This window comes from Dipodomys spectabilis, unplaced genomic scaffold, assembly GCF_019054845.1.
Source record: "Dipodomys spectabilis isolate Male_0828 unplaced genomic scaffold, ASM1905484v1 ptg000052l, whole genome shotgun sequence".
In the NCBI taxonomy this organism is placed as follows: Eukaryota; Metazoa; Chordata; class Mammalia; order Rodentia; family Heteromyidae; genus Dipodomys; species Dipodomys spectabilis.
The window spans coordinates 1,034,562-1,062,520 of NW_024870729.1; the positions used below are offsets into that span (position 1 = coordinate 1,034,562).

Sequence of the window (27,959 nt, forward strand, 5' to 3'; positions counted from 1 at the left end):
TTTATTTATTTATTTTTGTCGGTTGTGGGGTTTGAACTCTGGGCCTGAGCGCTGTCCCTCAGCTCTTCAGCTCAAGGCGAGCGCTCTACCACTTGAGCCACAGCGCCACTTCTGGTTTTCTAGTGGTTTATTGGAGATAGGAGTCTCACAGTCTTTCCTGCCTGGGCTGGCTTTGAACCAAGATCCTCAGATCTCAGCCTCCTGAGTAGCTAGGATTACAGGCGTGAGTCACCGGCCCAGAATCAGATTGTAATCTTTAGAGACTAAGTCTATGTCTCTTTATTCTGAAAACTGTGCATGTAAAGCTCACATGTATCACCAGAGAAGCTGTTAGCAGTAGGCATCTGTTCTCTCATGACAGCACAGGACAGTCTTACCTGAAAACAATGTGTTGGGTGGACTAAGGAAGTTGGAGATGAAAAACTACTGGGACTGGCATATGACAATCACAAAGTATAGAAGACTGGGGAGAGTCCCAGTGAGAATATGGAATTCATGAAAGTAGCTGTGGATAGACTAAGTGTGGCTTCAGAGAGACTGGATAGATGGACAGTTGGGCACAACTAGAGCCTCAGCTGCTGTGACCCTGGAGGGCCAGTACAGATAGGAGGCTACCTGAGCATATTGGGGAAGACTGAGGAACTAAGGTAGGATTCAATTCCATGAGAGCCTCAAACTTTCCCAGACTCTTACTCTGTTCAGAGTTAGAACTCTTAAGTAAAAGGTTTCAGAGAGGTGGGGCTAGCAGGAAAGGAAATCCCAGGTTCTGTAGCCTCTAGGCCTGAGAGACTGCAGCTGGTCTAGACCCAACCAGGAGAGTCAGGACTCCTGGGTAGTGAATGAGCATTTGAATTGACCTGAAGTGAATTGAAAGGTGACATAGAATATGGGTACTGATATGAGAGGAAGGGGGATTTCCTGCCCATTTTGTTCTACCTCCTCAGTAGTGGATTATGTGATGACACTGCATACACACGAGTAGTAAATGGTAGGTCAGGCTGTCAAGAGCCATCTCTGTTCACAAGTTCAGAAAGTACTAATAATAGGTGGTGAAATAGAAATCCTTGCTATTCAGGATGCTGAGATAGGAGGATTGCAGTTCAAAGCCAGACCAGGCAGGAAAGTCCGTGAGATTCTTACCTCTAATTTACCAGCAAAAACCCAGAGGTGGAGGTGTGGCTTAAGTGGTTGAGTGCCAGCCTTGAGTGAAAAAGCTAAGGGACAGTTCTCTGGTTGTGATTTCAAGCCTCAGTACCAACACATACACACACAAAAATAGTGAAATGGAATTTAAGTGACCCACATTCTTCTAAATGCCTTTTGTGTCTTCTTGGGAACAGTCCAAAGGATGTGTTTTCATTTTCATTTTTTCACTTGGCGTTGCAAAGGCTGACAGAGTTTGTGAAACATATCCCAAATGCCTTCTTTCTTAGTAGAGTTGGAATTTGGCCCAGGTCTACTCCCCTTCCCTCATCTTTTTTTTTCTTTGAACCATGATCCTCAGATCTTAACCTCCTGAGTAGCTAAGATTACAGGCATGAACTGCCAGCACTTGAGGTCAGTTAAGTCTTTTACTCCTTATATAGTCCCACAGTGACCGGATACACACGGCAGGCATTTAACTCTGTCAACAATTGGGGCTGACTTAAGCTTGTCTCTCAGCATCAGCTACTTCTTGCCCTCTGCCTTGCAGAAGTCAGAACTTTGTTTCCAAAACTTCCACAATATTAGAAGCTGTTTTATTTTCCATGGTGCTGAGGACAAAACCCAAAGCCTTGTGCAGCTGGATTCTACCACTGTGCTCCCACACTGAACTACATCCTCTGTCCCTGAAATAAAACTTAAACTCGTCTCCTCCCACTTTTTCTCCTCTTTAGCTCCTTATCTCCTAGGTTAGTAGAGTGAGGCCAGGAGCGGGAATGCAGCAAAGTGGGTGGGATTGCTGCTTGGATGAAGGAAGGTTTTAGAAATGGAGAATTGGCTTTCAGAGCAGAGGCGAATGATAGTGAACTCAGGAAAGGCAAACTCTGGAGTCAGAAGTGGGTTTTAATCTGAACATATACGTCATTTCAGCTGTTGGAACCGGAATTTCCTTATCTGTAAAGAAGAGAAAGTCTGAGCGAGGGAAGAAAAGAGGGAAAGAGAGAGAGGGAAAAGGGAAAAAGAAAGAGAGAAGAAGAGGAAGGAAGCAAGAAAGCAAGGAGAGGAGGGAAGGAGGGAGGATGGAAGGAGACAGAGGCAGGGAGGGAGAAGGAGAAAGAAGAGGAGGAAAGGAAGGACAGAAGGGAAGAAGGTAAGAAGGGAAAGAGGTATGGTGGATATTAGGCAGGAGATTTGGGAGGGAAATTAACTATCAAATTAGAACTGGTGGAGGTGGTAGAGTTGGTGGGTGTGGTGGGGCCATCAAGGTGGCATACTCTTCTTGAGCCCTTTAGGAGAGGGAGAAGCCGAAGGGGGAATGGCCCAGGCACCCCCGCCCACCTTTATATGATACAGGGCACTGGGGCTGGGCCTTAGGACCAATCAAGTGCTTAAGGTACTACACCAGCATGCAGGGTAACTAATGTTCTCTTTTCTGTCTAGTGATCTCTTAATGAGAGACAACCTGTTTGAAATCATAACCAGCTCCAGGACATTCTACGTACAGGTAAAATACACACTGTGAAAGGACTCAGGTTTCCATTTCAGAATGGCTGCCTAATAGCCCTTTGCCTTTCCCTTGCTCTCTCTTTTCTTTCACTTGACGGTTCTCGGCAGTAAATTTAGCCTCTGAGAGTCTGAGTCCCATTTTATTCTAAACAGGATGTTTGCCAAAAGCTTCCCAACCATAAACTAGCACAAACAGGTCAGCCATGGTACTGGAGACGACCAGTGTAGAGCAGCTGCTGTCAACTACTAGGCCTCAGCTAAGCAGAGAAAGGAGAAGTAGTGGCTGATTTCACTTCTGCTCCAGAGGGTATTTATGTCTTGCCTGTTTTTGGACATTTCTGGGTGCGGAAGCACAGACTCACTGAGGGACCTGCGCAGGAGCAGGTGCACAGCCAGCTGCACAGAAAGCCATTGTTTGGGCTTTTGGTCATGCACCTCTCAGGAGTTCCCCTCCCCACCCCCCAGCTTTGGGGCTCTCCCAAACCCTTCTAGCCAGGCAGAGTTTCCAGCAGGGCCTAGATGTTCATGGCCAGCTCCCAGTCCAGGTAGCCAATGAATGTTGATGTCCCTAGCATCATGTTGATATGGGATTTCTACCATTAAAGTTGACAAGTAGGATGCTGACTTAAAGGCAGGCTTCCCAATTGGAGCCTTTGAGGTTTCAGAGCAACTTTTATTCCCTGTTCCCCACAAGCAGAAAGACCCATAGTGCGTCTTATATTCTTCCTCTGGAGTCCAGCAGACATGCTAGCACTTAGTCATGTCTAGGCCATGCTTCTCCAGACAAGGAGATGGCAGAGGGAAGGCCTGGGAGCTGGACTGTGGTGTTAAAGCTAGTTACTCGGTATTGCCATTCCATTTCAAGTTCAAACTGTAGATGTAGAACTAGAGTTTCTAGTTATTGTATTCAGTAGAAATTATAGCATGTCCTTAGAGTGCTAGACATTTTATCTTGGGTTTGTTAAGAGAATGTTCTGGACAAGTACATGGAAGTTAAACCATGAAAGGGAGGAGTGTGTAGATGAACTAGAGGGGAGTACGCAGGGTGCTGTGACACTATAATGATGGATGAATGACCTACCACTTCATTACACACAGTAAATATTCATTGTTTTGGGTGCTGGTTCTGGGGCTTGAATTCAGGACCTGGTATGCTGTCCAGTGTTTTTGCACTGGCTAATGCTCTATCACTTGAGTCAAAGCTCTACTTTTGTCTTTTTGTTTGGTAATTGGAGGGAGATAAGAACCTCACACTTTCCCAACTGGACTGGCTTTGAACCTTAGTCCTAAGATCTCAGCCTCCTGAGTAACTAGGACTACAGATGTGAGCCACTGGTACCTGTCAAATAGAAACAAAATTTTCAAGTAGGTGATCTCAACATGAAAGATGGGATGTGACAAATAAATCCAAATATACTACAAGAAAGACACAAGCTCAGCCTGGCACCAGTGGCTCATGCTTGTAGTCCTAGCTGTCCAGGAGGCTGAGAGCTGAGGATTACCATTTGAAACCAGGGAAGGAAAGTCTATGAGCCTCTTATCTCCACTAAACTACTCAGAAAAAGCTGGAAATGATACCGTGGTTCAAGTGGTAGAGTGCTAGCCTTGAGCAAAAAGAAGCTCAGGTATACACTGAGTGCCCCAGGACTGGCAGAAAAAGAAGAAAAGAAAAAAAAAAAAACATGCTCCCTGGGCTGGGAAGGTGGCTCAGTGGTAGAGCGCTTGCCTTGCATGCCTGAGGCCCTGGGTTCGATTCCTCAGCACCACATAAGCAAAAGGAAAAAAGCCGGAAGTGGCGCTGTGGCTCAAGTGGTAGAGCGCTAGCCTTGAGCTGAAGAGCTGAGGGAAAGCGCCCAGGCCCAGAGTTCAGGCCCCACGACCGGACCCAAAAAAAAAAAAAAAAATGCTCCCTGAGGGGATGAAGGAATATAGATCAAAAAAGAAAAAGAAGCTGGGCCCAGCTCACACCTATAATAGCTAATGAAAATAAGATCGCGACTTGAAGCAGAAAGAAGTTTGAGAGACCCCTGGCCAAGAATCTAGAATTTATCAAGAGGAAAATTAGTTATCGAGATGAGAAATGTAGCCAGTCACTGGTGGCTCATACTTGTAATTCTAGCTACTCAGGAGGCTGAGAGCTAAGGATTGTGGTTCAAAGCCAGCTCAGGCAAGAAAGTTTGTGAAACTCTTATCTCCAATTAACTATCAAGAAAACCAAAAGTAGAGTTGTGGCTCAAATAGTAAAGCATTAGCCTTGAGTTAAAAAGCTCAGGGACAACTTTCAGCCCTGAGTTCAAGCCCCAGGACTGCCAAAAAGAAAAAAAAAAACATAGTGAAAACTGGTGTTGTTCCAGGAAGAGACACAGGGTGGCCCAGAGAGTCAGTGCTGAGGACAATGTGGGAAGGGCCAATGGACGGAGGAGGGCAGCATGCCTCCCCGCCGGACAGCTCTCCGCGTGCTCCCATCCCTCATGTATAAAATAGCACACTAATACTTTTGAAGGCATCATGATGATCAATAAAAAAAGAAAGAAAGAAAACTGGTGTTGTTGACAGTATAAATCCAGTTACAGGATTAGTGTGCTAGGTCAGGACAGGAGTGACTGAGAGAGAATTAACAGGTGAATTTCAGTGTTAGGCTAGAGCTCTATGGATATTTACTGCTTAGCTCAGACTACAAAGTGAATGGCATCACTTAAAACTATATGTACAATCTACATGGAAGGCTGTGTTAAAGATTGGATTGGTCCTTGGGAAGAGGGTAGAGGAAGAAGGAAGGAAGGAAGTGAGAATTGCCTAACAATTTAGGATAAGACAGTGCCAATAACTGGAGGGAGATACTGGATGGCCACTATAATTCCTTGATTCAAGCCACTGCACTTGTTATAATACTGAGCTTATAGTGAATACACAGTAAAGAACTGCAGTAATACCACAGATCAAAATGACTTAGTTTAATACCTTGTTTTACTCGTATCAAGAACTGCTGTCAGGCTAGGCACCAGTGGCTCATACTGGTAACATTAGATACTCAGTGCACCAGTAACATTAGCTATTCAGGAGGCTGAGATCTGAGGATTGGGGTTCAAAGTCAGCCACAGCAGACTCATCTCCAATCAACCAGCAAAGAGCTGGAACTGGAGATGTGGCTCAAGTGGTAGAGCACCAGCCTTGAGTATCAAGCCCTAAGTTCAAATCATGGTAATGGCACAGAAAACCAACTTCAAACCAAAAAACTACCATCAAAAGACAGAAACCCTACTTTTGTTTGGGACCAAGCACCAACAAATGCACACAGCTTAAGTGCACCAGAAAGAGAGGGAGGTATGGGCTGGACAGTGCCCCTCTGTTCTACCCAGATTCAGACTTTTAGGCTTCGAGAAAATCACCATGAGATGTGAGGAGCTCATTTCTCCTTTCTCCCTCTGGCTCCTGAAGCTATCTCATGATGCAGTTTTTGAGATATCTTTTAGATTTTGATAAAAGCTAAGCATGGACTGTCCATGAAAGCCAGCTACATATATAAACCTTGATATTTTCATACAATATTTTTTGTTTTAATTGAAACTTCACTGCCCTCAAACTGGATCCCAGTTCTTTAAAAACAGAAACTGATATTGTGGTTCCTATACAATGGTAGTTTCTTTCCGTGTCCCGATGGAAAGGAATTACTCAATTAGAATAGTTGCTTTTCGAACTATGTATATGTGTGCACACACATATATGAATATGGATACATATATATGAGTTGAATTTGGCTGTTTGAAGCTGGGCACTGGTGGCTCACGCCTGTCATCCTAACTACTCAGGCGGCTGAGATCTAAGGGTCTCAATTCAAAGCCAGCTGGGCAGGAAAGTCTGTGAGACTCTAATCTCCAATAAACCACTCAGAAAACGGAAAGTGGCACTGTGGATCAAGTGGTAGAATGCTTGCCTTGAGCTGAAGAGCTGAGGGACAGAACCCAGGCCCAGAGTCCAAGCCCCACAACCAACAATTAATTAATTAATCAATCAATCAATTAATTAATTAATTTTGGTGTTTGAGATCAAACCCAGGGCCTCACACATTCTAAGCAGGCGCTATACCACATTGTTCAAATAAGGTTTATCTAATTGATCCCATTTAATTCTCAGTGGTTTGCCTGTGGAGCAAGCCTGTACTTGGTCCTTGAGACCTAATCCTGGTTGTGTTTTTGGAACAGATGTGGTTTTCCTTGGGGAACAACCAGATTGCCAAATAACTGGAAAGAGACAAGGGGGAAGAAAGTGTAAGTAAGTTGACAGGCACAGCACATGTGGCCCCTTGTGGCCATGTCCTTGTTCAGTGTCATCTAACCATGGCAGGGAGTTGTTTGGTTGGCAGGTAGACATAGGAGCTTGCAAGTTCAAGAATGAAAACAAACCAAAATGGCTCACGTTTTTCATGATAGAAGGCAAAGAGGAGTCACTTTGAGCATGACCAAGTGAGAGCAGAAGCAGAGAACTTCGAGGTTGGTGTCAGTGTTTGCCCACTGCCCACACCATCCTGTAATCTCATGCTGGGTGCTTCTGTGGAGCTCTTAGTGAGTGAATCAAGATAAGTGAACAAACAGAAACTTATGGAGGTCAGAGGTTCATTCTTGTACCTACCTGTAGAGCTTCCACCTGCTATAGCGTGGAACCCCCAGTAGGGCCCTCAGAAAATGTTTGAGCTCCCAGAACTGAACTCAAAGGGCCAGAAAGCACCCAAAGAGAGACCTTGCTAACCAAGCCAACTCTGTTGCTTTTCCTCCTTTTCTTTTTAGAGCTGCTGCTGCCCCCTGCTGGAATTGGGAGTCGTTTTCTAGAGGAAAATATTTTGGCTCTGCTTTTTTTTTTTTTTTCCCCTGGTCTTGGGACTTGAACTCCTGGCCTAGATTCTGTCCCTGAGCCTCTCTTAGCTCAAGGCTAGAGATTTACCACTTGAGCCACAGCGCCACTTCTGGCTGTTTTTGTTGATGTGGCATGAAGAAATTGAACCCAGGGCTTCATCCATGCTAGGCAAGCACTCTACCACTAAGCTACATTCTCAGCCCTCCATATTTTTGTCTAGAACATTCCTCAGCTTAACTCTCCAAGGCCTGCAATGGTTGAGGCCTAGGTGAATTTTCAGGACAGATCTGGGTAGTACTTTGAGAACAGATCCTTTTCTGAGTGAAGACATATGGTCATACATATCTTGGGAATGTAGCAGAGGGATTTGGCCTTAATGTAATTAAAAGTGGAGTTTGATGATGATGGTGGTGGTGGTGGTGGTGGTGACGACAATGATGTAGTTGTACAGAGATCACAGTTCCATAACGTTCTTTTTAAATAATTTTATTATTAGTAGTACAAAGAGATTTCCATTTAACATAACAGCTTTTAAATACAATGCATCTTGATCAGTGCATCCCTTTCATTATTCTCCCTCATCTCTTCCCATCCCTTCAACCTACCTGGCTCCATTTTCACATATGCACATTGAGTATTATGACTGCAGTTGCCTATCTTTCCTCTCTCCGTTTATCTGCCCTCCTTACCTTAACTTCTATTCCATAACAACATGTTCCAGCTTCCTGCTATTGATTTTGTTAAACTGTTTGTTGTTGAAAGGAGTTCTTGTGTTCTGGTAGTTCTAGTAGAAAGATGACTACATTAAGAGTGAGTAGAACTCAAAGCTGGATGAGCCATGAACCTTGAGCGTTGGTCTTCCCGGACACGTGTTCTTGTCTGTAAAGCCAAAAGGCTGGAGTAGCAGTGAAGGAGAGAGGAAGTTTTACAAAAGATGGGGGAGCAAGCCCCTTGACACTGCCTGAAGCAGCTCTACTTTGGACTTTTATTTATATCAAATAAGATATTGCAGGGGAAAAAACACCAATGTCCTCAAAAGTCCTCAAACTTCTGATTTCTGAGGTCCCTTCCAGCCCTAATGGTGTGATGGTATGAATTTAAACTTGAGCCAGCAGCTTGAATGTTGAAATTCCAGTGCCAAACCCGGCCCATGTAAGTGCTGTGGATGTTTTGCAGGCAGACAGCCCTGAAGACATGCACAGCTGGATCAAGGCGATTGGGGCAGCTGTCCAGGCCCTCAAGTGTCACCCCAGAGTAAGTCACTTCCGTTCTGTCGCACAGTGTCGACTTAAGAGATGAATTTTCCTTAAGCGAATGTTTTTATTTGGTGATGTAGGCAGGCAGCCCAGGCCTTACATGCAGCTGAAGCTACAGGCCAGCTAGCTTGTTTTTCTCTTTCTTTACTAATTTGGGTAAACATTTTTCTCTTCCTTTTTTTTTTTTCTTTTTGCAGGGGGGTAGGGGCTGGGGAAGAGGGTTAGAGGAGGTAAGTTCAGATTGGACAGAGACATGGAGTGTCTTCTGTGTCCTACAAGGCTCACTGCTAGGTATATGCTGACACATGGAGTGAATTCTGATTACCTTTTTATTTATATATTTGTTTTGCACTGGTCCTGGGATTTGAACTCAGTACTGGATGCTGTCCTTAGTTGTTGTTGTTGTTGTTTTTTTCTGTGAGTTGTGGGGCTTGAACCCAGGGCCTAGGTGCTGTTCCTGAGCTCTGTTTTGCTCAAGGCTGGTGCTATACCACTTTCAGCCATAGCTCCACTTCTGGTTTTCTGGTTACTAACTGGAGGTAAGAGTCTTTCAGGCTGGCTTTGAGCCACAGTTCTTAGGCTCAGCCCCCTGAGTAGAACTTGGCAACTTTTTAATTAATTTATTTTATTTTAAGATTTTTTAAATTGTTATTATAAAGGTGATATGTACAGAGGGTTTAATTTATTTTTAAGATGGGAGTTGGCTGTGTTGATAACCTGGCTCTGATCTTCTGGGATGGAGTGACCTTCCTGCCTCAAACCCCCATGGAAGGCACAGTTTGGACTGCAGGTGTACCCTACAGTTCTGGCTTTGTTGAACACAGCCAGATTTTGCAGACATATGTCTCCAGACTAGGAAGTTGTGGTTCTGGGTGGGCATTGCTCCTGCGACTTTGGAATAAATATAGTTAGAAAAACCCCTTACTTGCTGTTATTTCTTCTCTTTTATGTTTCTAGGAAATGTCTTTTTCCAGATCCATTTCTTTGACTCGGCCTGGAGGCCCCAGCCTTCCCGCTGGGCCTACCTCTGTCTTGTGGAGAGGGCGGCTGCCTGTGGAAGAAAAGAAAGCCCTCAGCAAGGCTCCTTCTGTGGCCTCCTCTTGGCAACCCTGGACACCTGTCCCCCAGGCCCGGGAAAAGCTCCTTCCAGCCCAGGAGGCTCCAGAGGACTCGCTGTTCCTGCCCCGACTCGGGGAGAGCAATACTGATGGGGTGTCACCAAGTTCCCGGATAAGGCACAGATCAGAGCCCCAACACCCCAAGGAGAAACCATTCATGTTCAACCTCGATGATGAAAACATACGGACCTCTGATGTGTGATGGAGCCCAGTGCCATGGGAGGGACAAAGGGAGATGTAACTCAGTTTCTCTACCCTGTTGGCTGGAGGACAGTCAAAAGGCCTTTAGGGTCTCATATTCCTGTGGATGCTCTATGGGAATGGCCCATCCAGATGGCTTTTTTTTTGTTGTTGTTTTATTATCAATGCAGTATATTTAATTTAGGAAAATCACTAGGTTAGACTCATAGGCATATTCAGTGGAGAGAGCATTCTTTGATGCTGTTGAATTCTTTCAAGGTCATCCTGGAAGAGGTCATTTTCAGTGCTTTCTCATTGGAAGGAGGTTGGGAGTTCAGTTTCATCCCTCACCAAGTTTTATTTCCTTGTCCTAGTTTTAGGTTCTTTTCTTCTTTGGTTTTTAGTTCTCTTTGGTTTTCAGTTCATGCACAGTTGTCTGGTTTTCTCCCCATTGCTTTTTATTGGCTAACATTTGGGGATCAGTAAGGTGACATTAACTCAGATCAAAGGTACTGGGGTAGGGGAGACCCAGGCTCCATGTTGACTGGGCTCCATCTTAGAGATGGTGCTAGAATCTAGGGGTGGAGGTGGCCCTCAAAATCACAGCAGATCACCAAGAGACCTCCCAGAGGAAGAGGTAGGGTTCTCTTTTGAGGCATGAAGATGCTTCAGTTCCAGCAAGTTTTGAGGATTACTGTTTTCCTCTTGTTGCTCTGTGAATCCTACTGCTGTCGATGTGGGAAACAGACTTACCAGTCTAGTTCTGCATCAGGGCCCAAGTATGGGTTTATCAGTGTTAAATGTTATGACCATGGAGAACAGAACAGACATTGGTCCCAAAACTGTTATTTGATAAGTGTGCGATCAGTCACCTGGGTGCTGAGGAGAGATGGATGTTAATTCATCCTGCTGACCATTTTGGCTTTGGGTTTGCTAGCACAGGGTCTCTTGTGGCCTTTTCTGTTCAAGGCTAACACTCTACCACATTTGTCACAGTTCTATTTCTGGCTTTTTGCTGGTTAATTGAGATAAGAGTCTCACAGACTTTCCAGCCTAGGCATATTTAGTAGCTAGGATTTATAGGCATGAGCCACCAGCACCTGGCTCTGCTAAGTGTTTTTGATCCATGTTTTCTAGAAAGGAGAAAGTTTTGTTTTGGTGGAGACAACTGTCTTGACTTCTTGCCTTGCAGATCCTCTGTTGAATAGGACATTTGTCTAATAGTAAGTGTTGTGTATTGGGTGTCTGTTGATTGCTTTTTCTCTCTTCTCCTGTTACCCTTTGGGTGAAGCCAGGAGCACTTGCATGTCAAACTCTGTAATCTGATGATGTATTTACCACTGGGCAGATAAAAGATAATCTTAGGATATTAATGTTTTTTAAGGAATACAAAATGGCATAAAGACATTTAGTAAGAGGTTTTCAATTGCTGGCTTGAGATTGCCCAGGTCTCAGAAGAACCTAGAAGACTGAATTTCCCACCCCAATTTTAGCATGTGCCTTCTTCCATTGTATGAGGTATTATTTCCATGTCCTTAAGAGCATTTATCTCTTCAACTTCTGTATGGAAGTTGGAGAGAGGCCTAGTGGTAGGCTAGTACTCTACCACTTGAGCCACCGCTCCACATCTGGCTTTTTTGGTGGTTGATTGGAGTTAAGAGTCTCGTGAACTTTCTCTTTTTTTGGGGGCGGGGGGTCCGGTCATGGGGCCTGAACTCTGGGTCTGGGCGCTGTCCCTCAGCTCTTCAGCTCAAGGCTAGCACTCTACCACTTGAGCCACAGCGCCACTTCCGGCTTTTTTCTTTTTGCTTATGTGGGGCTGAGGAATCGAACCCAGGGCCTCATGCATGCAAGGCAAGCGCTCTACCACTGAGCCACCTTCCCAGCCCCATCTCGTGAACTTTCTTATCAGGCTGGGTTTGAACCACGATCCTCAGATTTCAGCCTTCTGAGTAGCTAGGATTGTAGGCATGTGCTACCAGTGCCTGGCAAGCAAACCACTTTTCACCAAGTAAATCCCTGCTCCTGTGTTGCTACCTAAAGTAGAAGAGAAAGCATATGAAGAGTTCAGTGGCTGAAGTCTGGATTACAGCTGTCTCACACTTAAGTTTGTCCTCATGTTCCTGAATTTCCCTCCCTTTAAAAATAAACTATTGAGTACTTTTTATTTCTCAGAAATTATTGGTTTGGGAATTATTTATGTATGAGTCTGTGTTAAGTAGCCTGATTTTAAAAAGCTGTTCCAAATTCCTAAAGCCTCTTATCTCTGGTTTTATCTTCAGATTTTCCTCCAGAAAATTATTTACTTAGTCCATGAAATGCACAATGTGAGATGTGAAATTAATGAAAACAAATTAGGAACTTTTGAAGTGTCTTTAAACATTCCCTGACTCATGGAAATGATGTCATCTTTTGGTGTTTTAAGTTGTCACAATCTACCATTTCTCTTTTTAACATGAACTCCCTGCTAGAAATCTTCTAATAGTAATCTCTATTGCTAAATTAATTGGCCATTTTAGTAAGCTGATTGGTTTCTTATTCAGCAAATTTTGTTTGAGAGTGTGCTAGATTATATAAACAATCCATCTTTTATTTTCATAAAGGGAAAACAAGGACTTTCTTTCAAGGATTCTAATAGCAAATACTTAGGAATTCCAAATGAGAGCATTGTTAATGTAATTCCAATATCAGAAAAATAGAATTGTCTTCTTTGCAGCTTAAAATAATTTACATTCCAAAATTTTTCTTTCAGTTTGTTTTCTGTCCATATTTCTCTCTTTCTGGAAAAAAAATCGTAGTCTTTTTGCTTGTTAGGTTGGTTTTGTTTGTTGAGACAAGATCTTTCTGTGTCGCCCAGGTTGGCTTTGAACTCACAATCCTCCTGTTGCAGCTTCCTGAGTGCTAGGATTTCAGGGACATGCCAGCATGCCTGGCCTGCCATTCTTTTAATGTGATGAAAAGATGGTGCATATATGACTGAAGCATTAGTTTTAAATGTATACAAAGGAACCCGATGAAAAAATCAGGAAGGGAGTGCTAGTTAGCAGTCAAATATATAGGCTCTGAAATTCATCTTAAGGGTTATTGGTGAAGTTGTAGCATTTTCTTCATGGAATAAAAACTATCTCTTAGTTGGCTCTTCCAATAAGGCTTCTTAAGTCTTGATTGATAGGAGAAACAGTATTAGCTGAACTGCTTATCATGTTATTCTTGAGAGCTTTGATGGACTTGCTTTTACTCAAGATCAAGTGGAATTTGGTAAAAATAGTTTGTCTGGAGAGTGACCTCAGGTCCAAACAGTGGCAGTCCATTCTGGATACAATGCTAAGCTCCTGTGAGAGTTGATTTTAAGCTCTAGGTTTTTAGTTTACTGAGAGCAAGTTTTTGTTTTCTTGTATTCTGAACATAAATGTACACTGATATGTACTGTCAGATGTATGGTGAAATAGCAGAGCAGTAGGACTTGATAGGTTTGCTTTCAATGTTAAGTAGAGAAACAGACACAGGGAAGTGTAATGCACCCTTGAAACTGAGTTTCTTAAGTTAGCTTTGTTTAACTTGAAGCATGTCAAAGATGAACAGGTTATATATATTAACCAACATCCCCTCCACCCTCTTGTCTGTTATTGCCTGCAGGAGTCAATTACAGTCACGCATACCAGATAAAGTTTGAATAAGTGAACATTTGGCAAAGCACAGTGTGACCCCCTCTCCTTGCTTGACAGTCGTGTTTCTCTTGTGAAATGCACTCCACGTGGGTGCAGGGAAACAGGCTTCTCATTTTATGTGATCTTTTAATTGGTATGTAGCAACAAATAATTTTCTAAGCTTGTTTTGTTGCTTGTTTTGTAATAAAACCATGTGAAATCTTGAAATATAGCTATGTGTTTTCCTAACACAAACCTTCCAGCCGTGGGTGGGTGACATGGCATATGGGTCTACTTCATTACTGGTTTTAATGGATTTCAGGAGGCAGGCCCCTCAGGGGTCAAAGCTGGGGGACCTCCCATCACGGTTGGGTTGGGGGGGGGGTCCTGGCTCTGGGGCGGGACGGGTGGTGGGAATGGTGTGTGCCAGGCTCTGCCCCTTAAAGCCTTAGAGGTTGGCAGAGGCGACATCCGGGCCAGGAAGGGCGCTTGTGAGCCCAGAGTGAAGTAAGTGGAAGCTTACAGGGCAGGGGACATGATGCATAGACCGCTGCTGCAGCCAGCTGGGCTGGGACAAATCCTCCTGCTGTGGCTGTTGCTACCTCTGCTGCCTGAGCTCAGAGTGGAGGCCAGGAGGTTCCGAGCCTCGCCGCCTTGCCCGGAGACCTGTGATCCGACACGCTGTCCCCCTTTGCCCACCTGCTCGGCGGGGACGACGCCAGTGCTCGACCGCTGCCGCTGCTGCCGGGTCTGCGCCGCGGCCGAGGGCGAAGCCTGCGGCGGCACGCGGGGCCGGCCGTGCGCCCTGGGGCTGCGCTGCCAGGAACCCTTCCGCCGGGAGCCGGGGGGCGGCGCGCGGATGGGCACCTGCGGCTGCCCGGAGACCGGGGCGGCCGTGTGCGGCAGCGACGGGCGCACCTACCCCAGCCTGTGCGCGCTCCGCGCCGAGAACCGCGCGGCGCGCCTCCGCGGTGCGCTCCCAGCCGTGCCCGTGCAGAAGGGCGGCTGCGGGGCTCTAGGTGAGCTTGGGGTCCGCGCGCGCCCTCGGGACGAGGCTGAAACTTGAAGAAGCCTGTTAGGCCTGGGCGCCGCTGACTCACGCCTGTAATCCTAGCTACTCAGGAGGCTGAGATCTGAGGATTTGCATTTCGAAGCCAGCTCCTAAGATTCTTCTCTGCAGTTAACCAGCAAAAAAGCTCAAAGTGGAGCTGCGGATCAAGGGGAAGTTTTCCTTGGGCAGGAAAACTCAGGGACAGAGTCCAAGCCCTGAGTTCAAACCCCAAGACCCCGGCACACCCCCACACTGACACACCACCGATCATTCCTTCATTGCACTCATCACTGGGCCACTTGCCCAGGGCTCCAACAGGGCTTGGTCCCTGCTCCTTCCCCTTTGCTTTATCTGCCACGTGCTTCCCCCTCCTTCACCATTTTAAAATTTCTTCACCATTTGGTATCCCAGGGCTTAGCCGCACGGGTGGGAGGGGCTCTTGACACCTCTTAGGAGAGCAGGGGGACAAGGGGAGAGGGGAGGGGCATCCTCGGAGAGATTTGAAGTGCGATGCCTGACTTGCCAGGAAGCCAGGTTCCCACTGCCCCCAAGCAAGGAGCATTTCTTCACAGGGACCGGAAGCGCAGGCCGGCTCCGCAGCAAGTACAACTTCATCGCCGCGGTGGTGGAGAAGGTGGCGCCAGCGGTGGTTCACTTGCAGCTGTTCCGCAGGTAAAGCACGCAGGGAGGATCTGCTGCCTGCTTCTGAGTCCCCTCCTACCCCAGGCCCTAAAGAACCCTAATGGTGGTTTAAAACAGACTCTCTCTGTCTGTCTCTGTCTGTCTGTCTGTCTGTCTGTCTCTCTCTCTCTCTCTCTCTCTCACACACACACACACATATACACACATTCTCTCTGTCTCTGTCTCTCTCACACACACTCTCTCTCTCTCTTCCCCCTCTCTCTCCCTCTCTGTCTCTGTGTCTCTCTGTGTCTCTGTCTCTGTCTCTCTCTCTCTCTCTCTCTCTCTCTCTCTCTCACACACACACACACACACACACACACACACACACACACACACACACACACATACATCGCTCCTGGGTAAGAGCTCTTGCTTAGCAGGCACTAGGCCTTAGGTTCCATCCTCAGCACTGCAAAAGTAACAAAGAAAAAAAAAAATCCATTCAAGGTTATCTGTCCAAAGAGCAAAACAAAAGGATTCTGACTTCCAAATCTGGGCTACCCTTCTGAGTTTCCGTGGTTGTAGCTTTTAGTTTGTTTTGCCCTTGTGTCCCACAGGCTAAATGTAGGAGGCCAGTGGGCAGGCATCTTGGTGTCATTACTTGCATGACAGGAGATCCTGCACCAAGGTCCTGTGTTATAAGGCTAGTTGCTAGTGGAAATTTAGCCAGAATCAGACCCTGTTGAATCCTGACCTGTGTGGGTTCCTGATTCTGTGGCACAGGCCCACTTTTGCTTCCAGTATTACTGTTAAGTCTGGCCTCTTTGTAGCAGACTTACAGGTTGCTGCACAGACCCACTAAAGCAGGGTGACAGTGGAAGAGGGAAGTCCTGCCACTCTCAATTATATTTGAAAGAGATGACTAGGGCACATTGCATGCAGTTCATTTATTCATGGAGATGATGAAAATACAGACAGGAAAAAAAACAAAATGTCTGAGAAACTATGATGGAGAACTGTTTAATACATGTAAGGTTCCTCAGGGATCCTCAGACAGGAACTTGATCCCCTGGTTTTCCTGCCCTCTGCTTATACTATTGTTTTCTGGAGACAGGTCCCCTCTGAGCAACCAGGAGATCCCCTCCTCCAGTGGCTCTGGCTTCATAGTGTCTGAGGATGGGCTCATTGTTACCAATGCTCATGTCCTCACCAACCAGCAGCGGATCCAGGTGGAGCTCCAGAGTGGGGTTCAGTATGAAGCCACTGTCAAAGACATTGATCATAAATTGGACCTTGCCCTGATTAAGATCGAGCCAAATGTGAGTAGTGGAGAACCCACTCAGAAAGAGCCCACTTAGAATGCATATCTGGGGATACTCAATAGCCTCTTTTCCACTTCATTATCATACCATATCCTTTCCATCTCGTATGTACGCTTGTTTTCTACTTTCCTTCTGTTCATTTTCTTTTTTAGTTTATTGTTATTGTAAAGGTGATATACAGAGGGTTACAGTTACATAAGTCAATGAGTATTTCTTTTTGAAGAGTGTTACCTCTTCCCTCATTTTTTTCCCTCCCATCCCCACCCACAAATTATATAGTTCATTCTCAACATAATGTCTAATGAGTACAGTGCTGCATTTGTTCACCCTGTGTCTCACCATTTTGGTGCTCCTCTTTACCCTCCCCCAAACAGATAAACTTACATATAAGACAAAATGTGCAGAAATCAAAAACAGTAACAAAGGAGAAAAAGAAAACAAGAAGCAAAATAACATAAAACCTCTTGTTTCCATTTCTTGGAGTTTATTTTGATAAACATCATTTTATATGATCATATGCCCCCATAGCTATTGAACCTTCGTGACCCTCTCCTAAGAATATCCTCCTTTGGTCTCACTGTGTGAATGCCTACAGTCCTGTAAAATTTATCATGTGCAAGTACATTTTTTTGTCTTTTATCATCTAGTGTGTTTGCTTGTAGATTTATAGGCACTTTCTAGTTACAACAAATGAGGGAAACCATGCAACCTATGTTTCTTTGAGTCTGGCTTAATAATTCACTTAATAATTTTCTTTCATGACTGTCTTATATCCCTAACAATTTTTATATTCTTTTTTCTTCTTTTGTGACATCTTCTGCAGAGGCTATTTCTATTAAACTCATTCCTTTGCTTGGCTTAAGCTACTGGAAATTATTGCAGTGGGCTCACCCCTGCTAAGGGATGCTTTGCGGTTCTTTGTTGTACAAGGTATGATTTTCCATGTCAGAAACATCATGCAGTTCATAGGCTTTTTAGAATAGTGCCATCTCTCTAGCTGGGCATGGGTTGTTCATACCTGTAATCCTAGCTACTCAGGAGGCTGACATTGGAGGATCTTGATATAAAGCTAGCCCAGATGGTCAAGTCTGTAAGACTTTATCATCAACTAACCATCAAAAAGTAGAATTGTGGCTCAGTGGTTGAGTGCCAGCCTTGAAGGAAAAAAAGCTAAAGGAGATGGGCCCTGAGTTCAAGTCCCAGCATGGGCACACAGAGAAAGGGAGGGGATCTCAGGCTCCATGGAGATCTACCTGAGAAAATCTACATGAGTAGATCTGAATTGGAATCAGCTGTTTTATGAGCATATTGCAGTTTGAGAAGTGCTATCCTGGGTGTTCCCTTTCTGTTTGTGGCTGATTCACTTTGACTATCAATTTTTGAGCTGGAATGTTGCTAAGTGAATTACTAATGTTCACCAATTACTTCCCTGGCAAGTTACTAATAGTGATTTCCACAGAGCAATGATTTTCCATCTTAGAAGTAATCTTGATCCTCTGAACAAGATAGCTCGATGGTATTGGACTGTGAGGAAGAAATACAAGGCAGTCAAAAACCTGAATAAGAGGGTGCTTCTTAGATAAATGCCCAAAGGACAGAGATAGTGTCATATGGGTTATATATGAATATTGACTGATTCTGCTCTTGATTTGTTCTTTCTTTGGTCTTCTCTTCCTCCTTGCAGACTGACCTTCCAGTATTACTGCTAGGAAGATCATCTGACCTTCGGGCCGGTGAGTTTGTGGTGGCCTTGGGCAGCCCGTTTTCTCTACAGAACACTGTGACTGCAGGGATTGTTAGCACTACCCAGCGAGGAGGCAAGGAGCTGGGGCTGAAGGATTCGGACATGGACTATATTCAGACTGATGCCATCATTAACGTAAGTCACTTCAGGAAGTCCATCTTCAGCTCAAAAGATACTGGCAATGAACTCCAAGAAATGGAAACAATGGATTTTTTTGTACTGTTTGTGGGCTTTTTCCTTCTTCCCCCCTCTTTTGTTGCTGTTTTTGATTTCTATACCTTGTCTTGTATGTAAGTTTAAGGCTGATCTGGGAAGGGGAAGGGAAAGGACAGAACCAGAGAGACAAAGGGTGAACCAATTCAGCAGTAAAACCCACTAGACACTATGTTGGAAATGAACTTTACAACTTGGTGTGTGTGTAGGGGAAGGGAGTTTGGAGGGGAAAAACTAGGAGAGAATGAGGGAGAAATTGACACTGTCCAACTGTAATCCCTCTGTGCATCACCTTTATAATAAAATTTCAAAAAAAAGATACTGGCAGGATTTAGTAAGAAGGAAACTCTGAGTGACCATGAAAAGATGGTTTACCACATTGTTAGAACTGAACTTGTTTGATTTGGTACTGGCATTCATGTTACCATGTGATGGTAACATGATGATCTCTCCGGTGACCTCTCACAGAGATCACACTGCCGCAGAACGTGGGGTCCTTTTACTGCTTCTCTTTGCTTACAGTGACTTCAGTATTGGTAATGGCAGGTAGCATGAATTCCCCTGCTTTAGTGGTAGCAGGTGCTTCCTAGAGCGGGTTGCTTCTGGAAGTTCTCACTGGGAGACTCGTATACATGACATGGGGAAACGCACTTGCTCACTTTACTGATGGCATTGTCAACTTTTTGTCTTTAGCATGGGAACTCTGGAGGGCCACTGGTAAACTTGGTAAGTGGTTGTTTTCTTGGTTATTTCATGTTTTCTTAACTTTCAAAGACTTTCTGAACTTTGCGGCACAGGGTTGGGTGTTATTCTTGTGTAGAGAGTTGTGCAATGATGCCTTTTACTTCTTGGATCTTAAAGAAATGATTAGAAAACATTCATAATATGTGATGGATTTGTCATTTTACTAAGAACACCAGAGTTTTGGTTTGTGCGTGCATGTGCCTGCACACGTGCGTGCACGCACACACACACACACACACACACACAGAGAAAAAGAAGAATAAAATGAATGGCAGAACAATAGGTTCTGGTTGTGGCTTCTCTGCCATCTATCCGCAGGTCAAGTCTAAAAATCTGAACAGATCACATAATGTAATTAGCATTTTCAGCAGAGGGACAGTTGTTCATATGCAAAAATAGGAGGTCTTCAAGGATACATATTACATGCACAGTTGATCATTTGGCATCAATTTAGGTTTACTAAGGGTTTGGTTAATTATCTAATGAAAATAGAAAGGAAGAGGAAAACCTGGAAGTAAATCAGAACCAAAACTCTGATGCTGAGATCTGAGGATTGTGGTTCAAAGCCAGCCCGAGCAGAAAAGTTCGTGAGACTTTTATCTCCAATTAACCACCAAAAAACTGGAAGTGGCACTGTGGCTCAAGTGGTAGAGTACTTGCCTTGAACAGAAGAGCTTAGAGATAGTGCCCAAGCCAAGCGCAGAGTTCAAGCCTCACCACCACCACCAAAAAAAAAAAAAAAAAAGAGTCTATGGACTTTTCTTCCTGGGCTGATTTAGAGCCCAGTCCTTAGATCTCAGCTTCCTGAAATTAGGAGTGTGAGCCACCACTGTCTGGCTGTATTGTACTCTTAAATTTTATGCAACACTTTTGAAAAGCCAATATTTCAAGTATATATATAATATCACATGTATATTATTTTAATATATAAATACACACATATTTATATATACACTACATATATATGTACATATACACATACATATGTACACTATATACATATATATATGTAAGAGACTGTAGTCTCTTGGAAATTCTTGAAGGAGACTGCTTTTGTTTCCTCTTTAAATATTATATTTGCTTTTTTTGGAGGAAGGGCAGTGCTAGACTGGAACTTAAACCCTTGCATGTGCTAGGCAAGTATTCTACAGATGAGCTGTGATTCCAGCTTATTGACTGCTTCTTATTTGCAATATTCCATACAATTACTTATGCCTGTCTTCCTTATTAGACAATACAGAATTTTGATCACATTCCAGATCTACTGCATTATAGTCTGTATTTTAATATAATCAGCAATTCCTTTTCTAGCTTTCCCATTACCTGGCAAAATCTGAAAAACAGTGAAGGGTATGAAGAAGAAAAGTCTTTCCTACCTCATAAGTTTAGTCCAACTACCTTTGCTTCCAAATGTCAGTTTTTCTAGTTCTTCTGAATAGTTTAATATTCAGCAATACTGAATATCCAAAAGCTTTCTTATCTTCAATGTTTTAGTTTCATGTAAGTACTAAAAAGGCAACTATTCTTTGTCCTCTTATTTGTATCAAAATATAATAAAGTATCACTCATTTTAAAAAACAATGTAGCTTAATAAAGGAAAAATGATCTGGAGATTAAAAAGAAAATCCTCAGCAGCCTTAACCCTTTAACCCCAAATGAAGTATACCCCATAAAGCTCCCTCATGTCTCTGTCTTGTCATACTAGCTCCTTGCAATCTAACATCTGTTGCTAAAGCATCTAGGCTGCAGTGAAGGCATGCCACTTATTAGAGTTTACCATCTGGTGAGGAAGTGCAAATTTCCTCCTACTCTGGTTTTCTGACCGCAGGTGACTAGTTTCCCTCCTTTCCTTTGTTTGTTCATGACCCAATGATGGCTCCTTTTTTGCCAGGATGGAGATGTGATTGGCATAAACACACTGAAGGTGACTGCAGGAATCTCCTTTGCGATTCCCTCAGATCGCATTAGACAGTTCTTGTCAGAATACCATGAGCGCCAATTGAAAGGTGAAAACATGGGAGTTGTTTGCATACTCTTGTTTCCAAGAGCATCTTGTCTTTTATAGTGACAGCTGTTTAAATTGTGTGTGTGTGTGTGTGTATATGTGTGTGTGCGCGCGCGCCGCACGTGTGTGAAGCTTGAATTCAGGGCCTGGGCATTTTGTCCTATAGCATTTTTGCTCAAAGCTAGTGCTCTACCACTTGGACCACAACTTAACTTCCAGCTTTTTACTGGTTAAATAGAGATAAAAAGTCTCATAGACTTTCTTGCCTGGGCTGGCTTTTAATCATCATCCTCGGATCTCAGCTGCCTGAGATGCCAGGATTATAGGCATGAGCCACTGGTGCCTGACCTGTTCGAATTCTTTTTTTTTTTTTTTTTTTTTGGTCAGTCGTGGGGCTTGAACTCTGGGCCTGGGCGCTGTCCCTCAGCTCTTCAGCTCAAGGCTAGCGCTCTACCACTTGAGCCACAGCGCCACTTCTGGTTTTCTGGTGGTTTATTGGAGATAGGAGTCTCACGGTCTCTCCTGCCCCGGCTGGCTTTGAACCGCGATCCTCAGATCTCAGCCTCCTGAGTAGCTAGGATTACAGGTGTGAGCCACCAGCTCCCGGCCTGTTTGAATTCTTTACTGGATCACTGGGTCTCAGCTGCTGTAACTGTAACATTGGTTTGGGTGACCATGTTGGGGGACTAGTCCAAACCAAGTATGAGCTGTACCCAGATATGCTTGGGTTAAACTTGTGTAGAAATGAACCTGTGGCCTCAGGAATGTCTGTGCTGATGACAAATTTCTTAAAAGCATTATTTCATTGTAGACACTGTGTAAGGGTGGCTACAATAGCAGAGATTCTTAGTGTCTGGTGTCTTTTAAGCTCTGCCCAAAACAAAGAAGCTTTGTTGTGTGTCATATTCTGTAATTTCCCTTTCCAGGAAAAGCTCCTTCACAGAAGAAATACCTGGGTTTGAGAATGCTGCCTCTCACGCTGAAGTAAGCATGGGTTTGTTATGTCAGACACAAAAGCCATATCAGGATGGATGGTTTTTACAGCCAAGCTACAACATTTGTGCTGCAGCCAGAGGGACCACTTGATCAGAGGTTTTATTTGTTATAGAGTTGATTCTGCCCCTAGACCACCAGTGTTCTCTGAACAGAGTGTCTTCCACTGGAGCTAATTGTGTCTTGTCCAATGAGGATCTAGCCACGCACAGGGGCGAATGATTGTGATTGGTTCGATGGGATGTCATTGGATGCCTGGGAGGCACAAGTGGAACAGGTTGTGCTCCTGAGAGGAGCAGATAGGCTGTTCTCCTCAGAGGTCAAGGCTTTCTCCAGGGCACAGGAGTGACCTCGTTGTCTTTGCCAACCTTCTTCTTTCTAGCCTTCTACAAGACATGAAAAGGCAAGATCCGGATTTCCCTGATGTGAGCTCTGGGGTTTTTGTTTATGAAGTGATACAAGGAACAGCTGCTGAGAGGTAAGTGGAGATCAGGCCTGTGCCCAGCTTCCTGAGTTCTTTCTAAATGTGGGCCACGATCGATACTTGTTCTGTCAGCATGAATCAAGAACGGAATTTAAAAAAGGATTTGGTTTTAATCGATTTAAATGAGAAACACCCAGAAGTATTGGGCAATCTTTTTTTTGGGAGGGGGGGTCTTTTGATTTTTGATGCCACAGTATTGGGACTTTAGCTTAGAGGCTAGGTGCTGTTCCTTAGCTTTTTCACTCAAGGCTGACACTCTACCACTGGAACCATTAGCTCCACTTCTGGCTATTTGCTGGCTGAGTCTCACAGTATTGCAGCCTGCCTGGGCTGGCTTTGAACTGGAATCCTCAGGTGGCAGACTCCCAGGTAGCTAGGATTTGAGTAGATTTAAAAGACTTACATGAAACAGTGTAAAATAGTTATCAAAAATTATAAAATGTTGCTTATCACTGGTGGCTCATCCCTGTAATCCTAGCTACTTAGGAGGCTGAGATATGAAGATTACAGGTCAAAGCCAGCTTGGTCAGGAAAGTCTGTCTCCAATTAACTACCAAAAAATCTGGATGTGAAGCTGTGGCTTAAGTGGTAGAGCACAAGCCTTGAGTATAAAAGCTAGGGGAGGGCTAGGAATGTGGCTCAGTGGTAGAGTGCTTGCCTAGCACATATGAGGCCCTGGGTTTGATTCCTTAGTACCACATACACAGAAAAAGCTAGAAGTGGTGCTATAGCTCAAGTGATAGAGTGCTAGGCCTTGCTCAAGCTCTGAGTTCAAGCCCCAGGACCAGTACACATACACCAAATTATAAAATGTTACACACAAATAATAGTATTTCAGGTATATTGCATTAAAATAAGGTATTGTATTAAAATTAATTCCATTTGCTTATATTTCTTTGTGTGCCAGTCCTAGGGCTTGAACTCAGGCCCTGGGCTCTATCCTGGAGTTTTTTGCTTATGGCTAGAACTCTACCACTTCAGCTACAGCTCTACTTCTGGCTTTTGGTAATTGAGTAGAGATGAGTCTCAGGGACTTCCCTTCTCAGGATGGCTTTGAACTGGGATCCTCAGATCTTAACCTAAGTGGCTAGGATTATAGATGTGAATCACCAGTGTCTAGCTTTACTTACAATTTTTAAAAAAGTCTACTAGAAAATTTTAAGTAATATCTGTAGTTGTATTGAATGATATTGATATGAGTAAACAATCTAAGTTTATTTTACTAAGAATTACCAGATCTACTTTTTTCTTTTCAGTAGTGGAGGGAATTGAGCTCAGGACCTTGCACATGCTAGGCAAGTGCCTTATAACTGGGCTATATCTTAGCCTCTAAATCTACCCTTTCATTAGTAATTATTAACTCGTATTAAATAATCAATAACAAATATTAAAAACAATTACTACTATGTAGTTGAAATAGGTAAATAAATAAGAATGGGAGGATCCAGAGAATTAAAAAGCTTAGTATATATTGTATGTAGGTTTTCTACATCATTTCCTTTGAACTCAGATGACAGCATGAAAAGTTAGAGCTATGACAATAGTCCCCAAAGAAGATGTTATTAAATGTTGTTTTGGAACAGTTAATATTAGGGAAGAGATGGGTGTCCTGCAAATATTATTTTCTGGGGCCTCACATTTCATCACTATCTTTAGTGTTTTTATTTTTCAAGAGCTCAGTCATCTGTTTAGATGGTGGTACTCTTACAGAGGGGGAAAAAAATAGGTACCAACAGTACAGCATAGCTAAGTGTTAGGTCTCATGTTATTTTTTTTAATTATAATAATTTTTATTTATTTTTTATTGTGAAAATACTGTACAGAGGGATTACAATTACATGGGCAAGATAATGAGTACATTTCTTATCAAGCATTGCAGCCTCCTCCTTTGTTTCCCCTTCCCATCCCTTCCCAGCCTCCCCCCGCCCCAGGTCTCATTAAACGTGGCTTATCATAGGCTTTTCTAGACTCTCCTGGTTCCTGCCCTGCTCCTCCCCCAATTCTGTATTTTTAACTTCTGGGCCCAGACCAAAGTGACTCCATTTAGTTGTTGTTACTCAAAAGGTGTAGAACCACTGGAAACAGCTGGAGTGAAAAGCAGAGAAGCAGAGTCATAGGCTCACCCTCCAACCTCTACTGAGTCAGTCAGTGTATTTTTCTTCTGCCGTCTCAGACATTAGGGATGTGGACCCCTCTATGATGATTCTGCTTGTGTGGATGTTTTCTAATTTCTGAGTCAGAGTTGGTTTAATGGCAAGAAGATGTTCTGTTTCTGTTTTGGTGGCAGGGGTTGAGGTGGGAAGATACTGGGCCTTGAACTCAGAGCCTGTGCACTGTCCCTTAGCTTTTTTGCTCAACTCTACCAACTGAGCCACAGCTCCACATCTGGATTTTTGGTGGTTAATTGGACATAAGGGTCTCATGGACTTTCCTGCCAGGCTAGCTCTGACCATGATCCTCAGATCTCAGCCTATTGAGTGCTAGAATTATAGGTTGTGAGCATGCAGGCAAGAAGATGGGTTTTCTTTTCCTTCCTTCCTTCCTTCCTTCCTTCCTTCCTTCCTTCCTTCCTTCCTTCCTTCCTTCCTTCCTTCCATCCTCTCTCTCCTCTCTCTCTCTCTCTCTCTCTCTCTCTCTCTCTCTCCCTCTCTCAGTCTCGGTCTTTGTCTTGGTCTTGGTCGTGGGGCCTGAACTCTGGGCCTGGGTGCTGTCCCTCAGCTCTTCAGCTAGTGCTCTATCACTTGGGCTACAGGGCCACTTCCAGCTTTTTCTGCTTATGTGGTGCTAAAGAATCAAACCCAGGGCCTCATGAATGGAAGGCAAGCACTCTACCACCACTCTACCTTCCAGCCCAAGAAGATGGGTTTTCAAGTCTGAAAGACCTAGCAGCAAGTCCATTTATTCACTTACAAGTTGTGTCACAGGCCCTTTGTCCCATGCAAGCCAGTCCTCAAATCTAATGCATAGTAGGTACTCAATAATAATTCACAGGTTTCTTTCTTGTTCTGTTTTCCTACTCATAGTTTTCTATGAATTAAGTTCTTTCTTTGCTCACAAAGCCACAACTCATCCTCCAAAGCCATCTGTCCTGGTTCTAAAAGCCTCTGTATTTGTTTCCCTCACATACTCTTGCTTTAAATTTCCTCTTTCTGGGCTGGGATATAGCTCAGTGGCAAAGTGCTTGCCTAGCGTTGCCTTGCAACGTCCTGGGTTTGATCCCCATTACCAAAAAAGAAAAGATAAAAAAATACAGTTAATAAATTTCCTCTTTCTTTTTCAGTTCTGGACATCAAAGCCAGGGCTTCGTACATGCAAAGCACACTTTCTCCCCCTGGACTACAATCACAGCCCTTTATATATATTTTTATTATTGTTTTTGTGTTGGTACTGGGCCTTGAACTCAGGGACTTGGCTTTTTTAGCTCAAGGCTGGTGTTCTATCACTTGAACCACAGCTCCACTTCCTGCCTTTTGCTGGTTAATTGGAAGTAAGAAACTCAGGAACTTTTCTGCTCAGGCTGACTTTAATCAAATTCTTCATATCTCAGCCTCATAAATAGCTAGGATTATAGGTGTGAGCCAACAGTGCCCAGTCCTATTTCTTTATAAATGGCACATGTCAGCTGGGTGCCGGTGGCTTACACCTGTAATCTTAGCCACTCAGGAGGCTGAGATCTGAGGACAACAGTTCAAAGCCAGCCTGAGCAGGAAAGCCATGAGTCTCTTATCTCTAATCACAGAAGAAGCTGGAAGTGGCACTGTTGCTCACGTGGTAGAGTGCTAGCCTTGAGAAAAGGAGCCCAGGGACAGTGCCAGAGGTTAAGCCCCAGGACCAGAAAAAAAAAAAGGAGAGCTTGGTTAATCCTAACACACTGTCATTTTTTTTTTTTAACTTCTCATTTCTCTTAAACCATTTTGCCTAGAGCCATTAAATCTAAAGCTCCCTTTTCAGTTTTTTTTTTTCACTTTAAGACAAAACCATTAGCCTGGAACTATATTTGTGTCGTTTAGTTTTCAGAGCTAGCTTTTGTGTTCAGAATAAATATTCTATATGAAGCAAATGATAAGAGCCTAGGTATAATCACAATTTTGGCAAAAAGAAGCTACACTGTGAGCTTTAAATTTTGTCTTGGAGTACTGACTAGCTTTTGATGTCCTGGAAGCAGAATGTCTATAAGGCAGCTCAACATATTCTCCAGGTCCTTAAACTATGGGCTGTCCCAATCAAACTGAGCAGGGAACAAGTGCCATTGAAAAATACAGCGTTGGGAGTGATGGGTGACAATGTTGTCAGACACTTTGTATTCATAGACTGTTTTATAGAATGGGAACTTCTTTGCCCAACTACTTAAAGATAATAAAAATGTAAAAAAATACAAAAAAATATAGAGTTGGTTTTGTCCTTCTGATGGAGAGATGGAATGTACTTGACGTTTATAGAGGTCAGAGATGAACAGAAACCAGAACCTAAACTCTCCATTCCAAATCAGATCCATCAAACAAGAGGAATAAACTTACAGAGTCTGATAGGAAATTAAGTTTATGATGGTGGTTAGGACCGGTGTCCTGTAGGTGATTTGGAAGCATATCTGAGAACAGACCTCATATTTGGAAGGATTAAGGCTATTTCTAGTTTCTTGATGTGTATCTCTAATGCCAGCAGAACAGGGCCACAAGAGAGATATACACTGCTTTCTAGCTGGGGAAAATGAAAACTTTCCTTATGGTTTCATGGTCTTTATTTCTCCTCTCCAGCTCAGGGTTGAGAGACCACGATGTAATTATCAGCATAAATGGGCAGCCTGTTAGGACCACAGCTGATGTCATCGAGGCTGTAAAGGACAATGACACCCTCTCCTTCATAGTGCGACGTCGGGGAGGTCAGACCCTGTTCCTGAGAGTCACACCTGAAATCATCAATTAAATGTCTTAAAGAGAAACTGTCTAACAAAACCAAAGTTCTGTTACCTGGTTTGTATTGAAGATGTGCTAGAGATGGTGGCAGGGCTTTAGGATCTCTGTTATAAAGAAAAATGAATACCTTAAACACACACACACACACACACACACACACACACA

The 27,959-nt window shown here is 43.8% G+C and overlaps 2 protein-coding genes across 4 annotated transcripts in view; both read left to right on the top strand.

The window, feature by feature from the left end:
- Window positions 1-11,090, top strand: part of Plekha2 (pleckstrin homology domain containing A2) — a 61,581-nt gene extending 50,491 nt beyond the window's left edge. For both annotated transcript variants that reach the window (XM_042679422.1, XM_042679423.1), the window contains 3 exons: window positions 2,584-2,647; window positions 8,677-8,754; window positions 9,714-11,090. In XM_042679422.1, coding sequence (XP_042535356.1) covers window positions 2,584-2,647; window positions 8,677-8,754; window positions 9,714-10,076 — 505 coding nt within the window. In that variant the 3' untranslated portion in view covers window positions 10,077-11,090. The remainder of the gene's footprint in view (window positions 1-2,583; window positions 2,648-8,676; window positions 8,755-9,713) is intronic.
- A 3,149-nt stretch (window positions 11,091-14,239) lies between these two features.
- Window positions 14,240-27,879, top strand: Htra4 (HtrA serine peptidase 4). Of its 2 annotated transcripts, none has more exons than XM_042679420.1 (9): window positions 14,240-14,720; window positions 15,325-15,424; window positions 16,491-16,695; window positions 18,383-18,577; window positions 19,349-19,381; window positions 21,291-21,405; window positions 22,331-22,388; window positions 22,780-22,875; window positions 27,636-27,879. In XM_042679420.1, exons 1-9 carry the CDS (start codon window positions 14,240-14,242, stop codon window positions 27,802-27,804), a joined length of 1,452 nt encoding a protein of 483 aa, XP_042535354.1. In that variant the 3' UTR covers window positions 27,805-27,879. The 2 variants fall into 2 exon arrangements, with proteins under 2 accessions (XP_042535354.1, XP_042535355.1); XM_042679421.1 differs by having other exon boundaries at window positions 15,325-15,423; window positions 16,484-16,695; window positions 27,636-27,804.
- Window positions 27,880-27,959: the final 80 nt, after the last annotated feature.